The sequence below is a fragment of the Helianthus annuus genome, chromosome 8 (assembly GCF_002127325.2).
Source record: "Helianthus annuus cultivar XRQ/B chromosome 8, HanXRQr2.0-SUNRISE, whole genome shotgun sequence".
In the NCBI taxonomy this organism is placed as follows: domain Eukaryota; kingdom Viridiplantae; phylum Streptophyta; class Magnoliopsida; order Asterales; family Asteraceae; genus Helianthus; species Helianthus annuus.
In genome coordinates this window covers 77478844-77490741 of record NC_035440.2, presented here as the reverse complement: position 1 = coordinate 77490741, position 11898 = coordinate 77478844, and the positions used below count along the sequence as shown (strand labels likewise).

At 36.3% G+C, this 11898-nt stretch overlaps 1 protein-coding gene across 1 annotated transcript; it reads left to right on the top strand.

Moving 5' to 3' along the window:
* Window positions 1-518: 518 nt before the first annotated feature.
* Window positions 519-11611, top strand: LOC118480990 (calcium-dependent protein kinase 14-like). Its single transcript, XM_035976048.1, has 5 exons — window positions 519-683; window positions 863-997; window positions 10943-11176; window positions 11263-11383; window positions 11523-11611. Exons 1-5 carry the CDS (start codon window positions 519-521, stop codon window positions 11609-11611), a joined length of 744 nt encoding a protein of 247 aa, XP_035831941.1.
* Window positions 11612-11898: the final 287 nt, after the last annotated feature.

The window sequence follows — 11898 nt, the reverse complement described above, 5'->3', positions numbered from 1 at the left end:
CGCGAAAGTGCAAACTTATGCACTTTTTGACACTTTTAGTCCCTGAATGATCCAAAAGTTTGTTTTAGCATACCAAACCCCTCAAAGCCTATTTCTAAGCTATGTAAAGGATATTTATGGTAGGTTTAACTTATGGACATGTTCCAGAATGTTTGTTATAGTTCAAATTGGCATACTTTTGCAGTTTGTCAAGTTTAGTCCCTGTAAGCGAATTAACTTGTTTTTGCCATAATAAGCCTTCAAAACTTATTTCTAAGTTATGTAAAGGTTATTTAAGGTATGTTGAGTATATGTTGCTGTTCCGGAGTATTTATCGCGTTAAACTGAGTACGTTTACGCACCAGTTTGCGTATAATTCCCCAGAAAGCGATGTAGAGCTTGAAATCGAACAAGAGTTGATATGTCCAAACGATACACATATTTATACAAGTCCAAAGTATGAAATACAATATTTCATTGGTTTGGCGTTTGTTTGATGGTTGAAGTGACACAGGTGTCACAACCCGTCCTAGCGATCAATGAAGGAGGCAACAAGAAGAGGCCCCACCCCGACTCTAAAGCAACCCATGCTAAAAGAAAGGGACACGTCAAGGGAAAGGGAAAGGGAAAAGCTAAAGCAGAACCCACCAAACCAAAGGAGAAGAAGCAAAAGGTTGCTACGAATGACCCATGTTTTGAATGTGGTGAGATAGGACACTGGAAAAGAAATTGTCCAACCTATCTTAAAGAGTTGAAAAACAAGAGGGATGCAGGGCAAACCTCAGGTACTATCTTTTTGATACATGTTGAGCTTAATGTTATTTCTTCTAACACATGGGTACTAGATACTAGATGTGGAACTCATATTTGCAATTCGTTGCAGGGGTTCGAAAGAAATAAACATTATAAGAAGGGAGACGCTAGTCTCTTCATGGGCAACAGAGCAAAAGTTAAAGTCGAAGCTCAAGGAGACTACGTTTTAAAGCTTCCAAGTGGTTTAGAAGTTATTTTGAAGAATGTTTTATATGCTCCTAGTTTAACTAGGAACATAATTTCTGTTTCCCTTTTGAGACAATGTGGTTTTAAATTTGAATTTGTTAACCAAGACATTTATGTTTCTATGAATTGATGTGTTTTATTTTAAAGCTATGTCTTTAAATGGTATTTATGAATTAGATCATGATAACGCATCATATGATAGCTCAATGTACCAAGTAACTAACAAGAAACTCAAAATGGATTTGAGTGATTCCTACCTTTGGCATTGTCGCCTTGGACATATAAGCAAAAATCGCATGCACACATTTCAGAAAAATGGTCTATTGAATACAAATGAAGATAATTCATTTGATGTATGCGAATCTTGTTTACAAGGCAAAATGACCAAGATACCCTTTAATGGAACTTTTGAAAGGGCTAAAGACTTACTAGGTATCATACATTCAGATGTATGTGGTCCTTTTAAGCCGATGACTAGGAATGGTGAAAGATACTTCATTACCTTTATCGACGACTATAGTTGTTATGGTTATGTGTATTTATTAAAACACAAGGATGAAGCATTTGAAATGTTCAAAGACTTCAAAAGTGAAGTAGAAAATCAACTCAAGAAAACAATCAAAGTCCTTCGCATCGATAGAGGAGGTGAGTACCTTAGTGGTGCCTTTCAAGATCATCTTAGGAGTTGTGGGATTATCTCACAACTTACTCCACCTGGAACACCACAACACAATGGTGTGTCCGAAAGGAGAAATCGAACTCTAGTAGATATGGTTCGATCTATGATGGCTAGAAGCACATTACCTCTATCGTTTTGGGGTTACGCTTTGCTCTCCGCAATCCGTATATTAAATATGGACCCAACCAAGAAAGTGGAAAAGACACCTTTTGAAATATGGCATGGAAACCCTCCATCATTATCATTCTTAAGGGTTTGGGGTTGTGAAGCTTATGTTAAGCAATACACTCAAAATAAATTAGAAGTCCGATCTACTAAGTGTATCTTTGTAGGATATCCTAAAAATGATATAGGATATTATTTCTACGATCCAACCGAGCAAAAGGTATTTGTTGCTCGAAAAGGTATGTTCTTGGAAGCTAAGTTCCTTATGGAAGGAACTAGTAGTAGAACAGTGGAACTTGAGGAGGATCAAGAACCACAAGACGATACACGTTTGGTTGATACTAGCACTCAACAAGAGGTTGTTGAAAATAATCAAGAGGTTGATCAGAACACACAAAATGTTCGTAGATCTGGTAGAATTAGTAGTCCACCTGAAAGATATGGATTTTTCATGGATGGATGCTATGTGGTTGATTCAGATGAACCAACCACATACCATGATGCAATGTCAAAATCCGATTGTGACAAATGGCTTGAAGCCATGAACATAGAGATGCAATCCATGTATGACAACCAAGTTTGGGAATTGGTTGTGCCACCACTCAACTCCAAAGTAGTTGGAAGTAAGTGGGTTTTCAAGAAGAAAACTGATATGCATGGTACTTGGATACTTATAAAGCAAGACTTGTAGCAAAAGGTTTCACTCAAACTCAAGGGATTGATTATGATGAGAACTTCTCGCCTGTGGCGATGCTAAAGTCAATCAGGATATTATTTGCCATAGCTGCATATTATGACTATGAGATCTGGCAATTGGATGTCAAAACGGCTTTTCTTAATGGATATCTTGATGAAGATGTCTATATGGTTCAGCCTGAAGGTTTTGTCAATCCAAAACATCCTGACAAAGTATGCAAGTTAAAGAAATCAATCTATGGATTGAAACAAGCATCTAGAAGTTGGAATCACCGTTTTGATGAAGAAATTAAGAATTTTGGATTCATCAAGAACGGCGATGAAGCTTGTGTGTACAAGAAGGCTAGTGGGAGAATCATCACTTTCTTAGTACTGTATGTCGATGACATTCTACTATTTGGAAATGACATTCCAACCATGGAAGGTGTAAAAGCTTGGCTTGGAAGTTGTTTTTACATTAAGGATCTTGGTGAAGTCGCCTACATTCTGGGAATAAAGATCTATAGGGATAGATCAAGGCGCTTGATAGGTTTAAACCAAAGTGCATACATTGACAAAGTCTTGAATAGGTTCCAAATGGAGAACTCTAAGAAAGGTTTTGTACCTATTCAAAAGGGGACAATATTGAATACATCTCAATGTCCAAGCTCAAAGGATGAGCAAGAGAAAATGAAAGGAATCCCATATGCGTCAGCTATAGGATCCATCATGTATGCAATGATATGCACCAGACCGGACGTGTCATGCGCTTTGAGCATGATGAGTAGATACCAGCAAAATCCAGGTAACAGTCATTGGAAGGCTGTTAAAAGTATATTGAAATACCTTAGGAGGACTAAGGATATGTTTTTAATATATGGATCTGGTGAGGAGGAACTCGTTATAAAGGGTTACACGGACGCGAGTTTCCAAACTGATCGAAGTGATTCTCGATCGCAATCGGGGTATGTCTTCATTTTAAATGGAGGAGCAGTCTCTTGGAAGAGCTCAAAACAAGACGTGGTAGCATTGTCCACTACAGAATCAGAATACATCGCCGCTTCATTAGCAGCCCAAGAAGCTGCATGGTTGAAGAAATTCATAGCCGACCTAGGGGTGGTCCCTACCATTCAAGACCCCCTAGAGATCTTTTGTGATAATGAGGGTGCGATTGCTCAAATCAAGGAACCATGTGCACACCAAAAGACTAGACATATCGAGCGGAGATTCAACTACATAAGGGATGAAGTTGAAAAAGGAAAGATATGTATCCGCCAAGTTCACACCGATCAAAACATTGCGGATCCACTCACGAAGCTCCTTGATAGGGCAAAACATGAGGGTCATACATGTGCCTTAGGACTTCGATATTCTAGTGATTGGATTTGATCTATTTTGTATTTGGATATTGAAACAATTGTTAATTTAACTCTTTTATGGTATTTTGAGTTACGTTTCATATTAGCATGTTTAAATCCGTGAATAAGTTAATTATTCTAAATGTCCGTAGTCGATCATAAATGTGGGAACAAATATGAATATAAGACTATTATGAATTTAGATTGGTGGATATTCGTTAGAATGAATATAGAGCAAAGTGTTGCTGCCAAAGTTCATAGATATTTGTGGGATACAAATATTGGACTGACTCGCTCTCAAATATTACTGCATGGAATCATTTGTGATTGATCATAAGTAAATTTGAGTAAAGGCGAATATCATAGTATCCTCTGACCTGAGATACATATTGGGTTTTGATATTCACCAAGTACTATACCTTGACCTAGTTCTTCGTTGTCTGTAATAAGGCAATACATAAGGCTAAACTCAGGTGTGGTACAAGGTGATTGTGAGAGACGTATGTAGTCAAGATGGGATTTGTTCCTCTTATTCGTTGAGAGTAAGATGTCTAAGGCCTGATAAAGTTAAATCAACAGAGAGTGATCACTCTGTGTCTCTGGATTTAACATGACATCTGTAACGAAAGGATAAATGATAGATTCACCTAAATCATGTTCAAGTAAGAGACTTGAAGGGGATGATGTTATTGAATGGGAAATATAGTCATACGTATTAGGGGTAGTAAACTGTAGTTAGGTGGTCTTTACTACTCTCGTCAATCTTCTATGTATCTTGTGCAAGTGGGAGATTGTTGGAGTCTGTATGCCCAAGACACATATTAGATTGATGTGGCTAGTACGTTATGATCCAAGTCGAGTCATACCCAAATACAAGCTAGACAAACACTTAAATATTTATTTGTGATATGATCAAACAAATAAATATTAACACTTACAATATTTAGAAATTGGTTTTCTAAATAATTACACTTGAGAAACTAATAAATTATATGGATAATTTATTTTGAGAGAATAATTTATTTTGTTATTTAATGGGTTAAATAACATGATAAAAGTTGTATAAGTCTTATAACATATGATGTTATATTTTATAAAAGTTATAAAATTAAACAAGACTTAAATTATTTTATAAAAGAAATTGAATTTTTTTTATAAAAGATAAGCTAGCCCCCCCCCCCCCTCATGGGAACTCCCAAAAGTATTTTAGTCCAATAGTATTTCATGCATTTGCGTGTGTTTTCAATGGGTGGTCTTCCCTAAATATTTTGGCCAATTATCTTACATGCTTTTGCATGTGGAAGACATCTCTTGATTGGGCGCAATGGGTGGCAAGATTCTCTCATGGTTATATATAAACATTTAGATGACAAAATTAGATGAGATGACTAGTATTCATCCTCTCAAATTTTCGGTCATAAGGTGTTTTTCAAGTGTTCGGTTTTTGATTCAAGTGTGTTAAATCCTAGCTAATCTCAAGGTGTTTGTTGGAAGCTTGGGGTATACAAGCTTGAGGCCTTCTACTCTTGAAAGCAACTGTTCAAGAAACATCATCCGTTTCATCATCCTATTACTCCAAGAAGGTAGTATTCTAAACACCCTATGGTTGTGTTTGATAGTATGCATTTTCATATATGGATCCGGGTTTTTGGATTTTGCATATAAATGGTTTTATATCTTATAAAAGTAACATGTTTTAAACATTATTTCCGCTGCGTTTTTATTTCATATGGATGAAATTGCTTTGATAAACATGTTAAAATCCCAACAGTTTTGATTTAATCAAGTTCATAACTTGATTCAATCGTTCTTGTTTCATGCATTTCTTGTGTTTGAGTGAGCTTACACACTCTTTTCATGCATATTTATTCATGATTTATTTCTATATTCTCTAAATCTACTTAAACGGTTAACTCTTACCGGATGCTTGATCAAGCTTGAACCGAACACTTTTGTTGACAACCTTGAGCTCTGATTACCAACTTGTAAGACCCTTAATAAAAGGACGGGATTTAATAATAATTCACGTGGATTTCATAATAAAATCAGAGTTTTACAAAATTTTCATGTTTAAAGACCATACACATTGATAATAAGTACAAAAACAAGTTTTTGATAACACCTACTAGAAAACTACCAACTAGTTTAAAATCATTGTTCACATGATTAGCAAATCATTTACAACAAAACATTATCTAAACAAGATCGAGTTAACACGGAAGCATCCAAAAGTTTAGTGTTCGGTTCTTGAAACTTGCTCGATCATCATCCAGAAGGACCCCCATTTGTACCTAGAGTCAATACCACTTAAAAAGTTAGCTATGACATACATACAATACTTATAAACAAGTTCTAGAATTGAAACCATCAAAATAAAATAAAATAAAATTAAGCTTTTTACCCTGTCGCGTGTCGCGAAGGGTTCTCACGTGGCGCGGGAGGCCCCGCGTGTCGTGCCAGGTTTGTCTACCCCCATCGCGTGGCGCGGGGGAGTATGTTTTCCAGCAGGTCCAGTTCTGGACCTGCATTTTCTGCCAGCTCCGAATTTTTACTAAGTACAACTTCAAATGGTCATAACTTTGGATCCGTAATTTAACCAATTCTTCTTCCTATGCGACCGTAATTTAATTACGGGCGCGTTTATCAATATGTTTCACCTGAAAACATTAATTTATAATAGTTGTTTTTCAATTGTCCTTAATTATTTGACCCACATGTTTACAAGTTCCATAACAAGCATTATTTTCTCGTAAACCTAAGGCCAATACACCTGTTTTCCATGTTTACTAAATATGAGCTTTTGCACCCCTCCCGAGGGTTACTTATGCAATAACTATCAAGCTTGTTTTCAAGAATTTAACCATGCATTTTCGGAACCATTCGTCGAGCGAATGTTCCGAACTATAATCCCTCTACATGGGCTCATGTTTTACAACAGATTTGCATATCCGTTACACGACTTACGCTTGATGCATAACCAATCAAGGTGATGGCTATTGGTTCTAGATTTGCAACACAACTTGTTTTGACCCGTTGAATGTCGAATGGATATCCCCATTACTAGACACATCCAAACTCTATTTCTAACTCATGTTTTGACCCGTTTTACTTGTTTAGGGCACTTTGTCACTCCTGTGACATATTGGTTTATCTTGTTTACCCAAATTTCAATATAGCAACTTAAGATTAACAATTAAACATAATGTAGCAAAACGGTAAATTTCGTACCTTTAGAGCACACCTTTCCCACGCGTATTCCCTCCGGCTTGTCCGCTTAATGATCCGGACTCTTTGCCTAGAGAGTTCAATTTACAATTGGTTTAAAACTCTTTTCATGATTATTAACGCATCATTATAAACAATAATCAAATCTGCGTTTTCATTCTATTTTTAACATTTAAATCCCCACTTAGGCATTTCAACAAACACCTAGCGGGTCAGATTTTCACATAATCATTACCAAGTTCATGACTTGTAATTATCATCTAATTTCACTTCAATTAGTCAATTCTACTCATGTCTTAACATCAATATTTCTGAAATTACTTCTTAAATTCAGATGGTGCTAGAACAAGAGCTATAATTCTAGTATTTATCAAGTTTCTTCAAGCTCCTCAATCACCTACAATGGTGATTGCAAAACCCTACAAGTATCATGCAAGATTTGTCAAGAAATCATCTAGGGTTTGCTCCTAAACCTCATATCACTTCTAATTTCATCCATGCATCAAGTAATCAAGCTAAATTTTCGTTTTTCACATTTAACCTAGAATTCAAGATGAAACAAAATACCAAAATTTTACATACCTTTTGATCCCTAGAATGAGGTGATCACTAATTTATGTTTGAGACTTGTTTGGTCCCTCACCTATCATTTAACTATAAATTTTAAGTGTTTAACCTTATTATAAGCTACTACTAGACTTGTAGCTAATGAGGTTATGGGATCCTAGTTAGTTGGTTCTTGTTTGATTAATACTTTATAATAAAATATAAAGTTTTATATGTTTGGGGTGTTACAACAAGATCCAATATAAAATTAAAACAAATCACCTTGTGGGACCCTTGTTGGGACCGTAAATAGGTGGGGGTAGTAGATTAGGTTTAAACTAGATTAGTTACATTATGGTTGAAATGTGAGTATCTAGTTAGTTATATTAGTTACTAGATATTTTAGGAGGTGTTATGATGTTCGGGGACCATAACTAGCTTGGTAATGTTAAAACCGTGCTTCTAGTGTAAATTTGGTCTTTCGGGTAGTGTTCGGTTGGTTACCGGTTTGTTAAAGTGCTAAACTATGCAGTTTAGTGTGCTTTATGTACCCTTTTGGGACACTTTTGATTCCCGAAACTCAGGAAAGCATTCAAGACCATTTAACCATATTTCTGCATAAAATTAGGTTGTTAAAATGCTGATTTTTGCTGAATTTTGCTGAATTCAGCACTTTGGGTGAGTTTTAGCACTTTCCGGCACTTAAACGATCACTAGAAAGGCAGTTTTGTGATCCTTACTTTCCTACACACTATACTAGTGTCATACTTGGTTTCTGGCTCATTCTGTGTCTCAATACACTGTCTGTCTATGTGCTGAGTTCTGTCAGCATTTTCCTGATTTATCAGATAACTGTGCTAACTGTACTTAATGCATCATTTGAGGCAATAAAGCTTTCATGCAATATTGGTATGACATTAAACAATATATGATGCACATGTATGTATATGGCAGTAATCAGAAAGCAGTTAATTGCAAATTTAGCACAGTCATTAAGCACTAATCATGGTTAATTAATTGTACGGGTAACTGAATTTTTTACAGTTGTCACAGAGAGCATCAAGGAGGATACGTATCTTTGGATGCGGTATAGAAAGAAGTCGGCTTCGCTTGACAAGAACAAGTGGTCTGATTTTGACATTATTGAGTTGTTGTAATGCCGTCTTTTCCTTTGTTGTCTTTTGGTGTTCGTTGTAAGGTTGCTTTGTTCCAGCTCCTTGCTGGGTTCTATATATACATATATATATATATAGATTTTTCGCCGTTCAAAAAAAATTAGCATACCACTTTTTTTCACCAGTTTTTACTACACGTTGTAATAATTTCACAGATTTTTATTGCACCTCATTAATTACGTTTTATTTAAATCTTACAGAATCCTATTATTAATATTAATTAAAATAGACAAATAAAATTTAAAAGTGTTACTTTACCCGATATTTGCTTTTATATTTCTAGTGATTTTGAGATTCAAAAGCTGGGTGGTTTAGTATAATATATATCTATAATTATTTTTTCACACATATATAGTAAACTCAAGTAGGTTAATTGAGTAGTAAACTCAAGTTGATATCCTGTAAGCTCAAATTTAAAAAATTATTAAATACGTAAGGATCCAATCTTAGCCCAAAATTCCATGTGATGTAGATATCCATTTCTCTTTGGACCTTTTATAAAGCCCACTAAAAAGTAGGTTAATAATGGGGACACACTTACACCCACCGTCTCCCACAGAAGCAAAGATTAAAGATTGTGCTCTCCTTGTGTTCTTTCTACCTTTTTTCGTAATCCATCTTTGTTGTCCAATTTAGATTTGCGATTATAGATCGAAAGTTTTATAAAAAACAAAAGTTTAAGATCGAATGGAATTGATTCTGAGGGTCGAAGATGGCTATGTTCCTGGTTCTCAAACAAAACAAAGATGGAAGATCAAATGAAGTGCAAATAAATTACAAATGAACGCAACTTTCTGTGTTTCTTCAACCGGTTCGTATATTTTAATCCCTGACGGCTTGGTATATTATTGTGTGATCGGCGCTTCAAACCAAACAGGGGTTCGTTTTGTTTAATGTCCGGTTCCAAATAACTGTTCGGCTGGAGTCGTTGTCTTTTTATCGCCACGCCACAAAATCCTGAGTGGAATCAGTTGGGTCAGGATGAAAATGATATTTTTTTTCCTAAAGCATAACCAATATCATATTTCATCTCATTTTCAGGTTTGAGAGGATTAGGCTTTGAAAGAACCTTTATCACCTTTCTACCACTTGTCTTCATGAACCAAAGTCCAAACCTTCTTTTCTTCATCTCTCTACCTTTCATGGCTATCCAAAGAGATGGCCTAAACACGTTCTCCTTTATAAAATCAAGGGTGTGAATGTAATTTTTGCCAGCCATACACGATGGAATAGAGGTCATGACCAAGGGAATGAGGGTTTGGCTTGATTGTATAAAGGAAGGGAACGAAGTGTTGTTTGGGTGTGTGAAACCTTAACGCTCGTCCAATACTGAACGAAAGCTCGCAACGAAGCACGAGAACTTCTGCTAGTATAATTTAAATTGCAAAGCTTAAGCTGTGAGATAAATAGGGGTGAGCAAAAGGAAAAACCCGACCCTACCCGACTATTACCCGACCCGAGAACCGATCAAAGATAAAATACAGAACCAATTCACTACCCTAAATATAGGGCCGATTCCGATCCATAGGTCCAAGTCGGGTTTCACCATGAAAAGAACCGAGAACCGACCCGACCCGACCCTATTTTATATGAAAAATTGGAACCGATCTAAATACCTAGGTACTTGGGTTCGGGTCGGGTTGGGTATATTTTCGGTTCGGTTCTCGGTTATTTTCGGTCTGGACCTAAACTTGCTCACCCCTAGAGATAAATGTAGTATGTATAGCTATTTTGTAAAACTTTTTATCCTTTGTGCACAAGTTGTTGTTGTTGCATCTTTCAATAACTTATTATTGTGTCACGTATCTTTCCTTTACACATCACCTAGATAGCTATTTGTACAATTAACAAGGCTTTGTGTACACCTTAATATTGGTTGTGCGACGTATCTTTTACCCTTGCCTTTGTAAATAATACACATATGGATTGGCAAAGGAACTACGCGCATAAAGTGTTTGCCCTCCGACCCGTAATCCATCTTATGTAACCTCGTCCTCACACTCGCCAATCACTACTATTGAGTTTATGGCAACATATAGAATTCATGGAATGATTGGTACTGGTTCTTTTGGTTGTGTGTACAAATGCACTGAAAAGGCAACAAGAAAAAAAAGATGCATGTAAGATAATACTGAAAAAAGGAGATAAAAGATGATGAAAAGGCAAAGAACGAGATCGAAATTGTGGAACAGATACCGGAGCATCCAAATGTTGTAACCTTCAAGGAGAAGTTTGAAGATGAAAAATGTTTTCAAGTGGTGATGACTTTATGTGACGGTGGGGGGTTGTTCAGTCGTAAGGGTAAGGGTGAAGGGGGTCGTTTCACCGAACGACAAGCGGCAAGAGCCATAAGGGACATCATGGAAGGAGTTAAGGTAAAGTTCTAGACATTTTGATCCATTTATTGTATTCTAATTAATTGTGAAAGCTGATATATTTTTGCTAATAATTGATTGATTAGTTTTGTCACCAAAACTATATCTTTCATGGAGACATAAAGCCTGGTAATATAATGTGGAAGGATAAAGAGAAATCATGTCTGGTTCTTGTTGACTTTGGAGTGTCCTTGAAGTTCACACCAGGTACGTAACTAATTAACCAACATCAATCCCTAATTCCCTATAGTAACTAACTATTTTGTTCATTAATTAATATACTAATCAATACATGTGATGCACTATAATTCAATTTTAAGGGAAAAGCTCTATGGTAAACTTGCAGCCCTTACACCATACACTTCTCCAGAAGTAATAGATAAAAGCTATGGGAAGGAGGCTGACATTTGGAGTGTTGGAGTTATTTTGTACTAAATGATCCCTTTGGCTTTCATCATGATGGTGAGTTATTTAATTGACTTCCCAAATTAGTTATAGTTGTTAAGACTTTCCAAAAAACTCGTGGCTCGGAGCTTGCTCGAAGCTCACTCGAATTTAGCTCGGAAAAAGCTTGCTCGATATGGCTCGGTATATTTCTATGTTTCTTCAACCGATTCGTATATTTTAATCCCTGGCGGCTTGGTATATTATTGTGTGATCGGCGCTTCAAACCTATGTTGTCAAAGACGCAAGGCGCAGGCAAGGCGCATCGGCATCGCCCG

What these genes read in the sequence shown, in the direction of transcription:
- LOC118480990 (XM_035976048.1), top strand. Translation starts at nt 519, where the DNA reads ATGAAGGAGGCAACAAGAAGAGGCCCCACCCCGACTCTAAAGCAACCC. An exon ending in TAGAAGTTATTTTGAAGAAT is followed by an intron (nt 998 to 10,942) that starts GTTTTATATGCT and finishes TACTGAAAAAAG; the next exon opens with GAGATAAAAGATGATGAAAA. An exon ending in GTCCTTGAAGTTCACACCAG is followed by an intron (nt 11,384 to 11,522) that starts GTACGTAACTAA and finishes GTAAACTTGCAG; the next exon opens with CCCTTACACCATACACTTCT.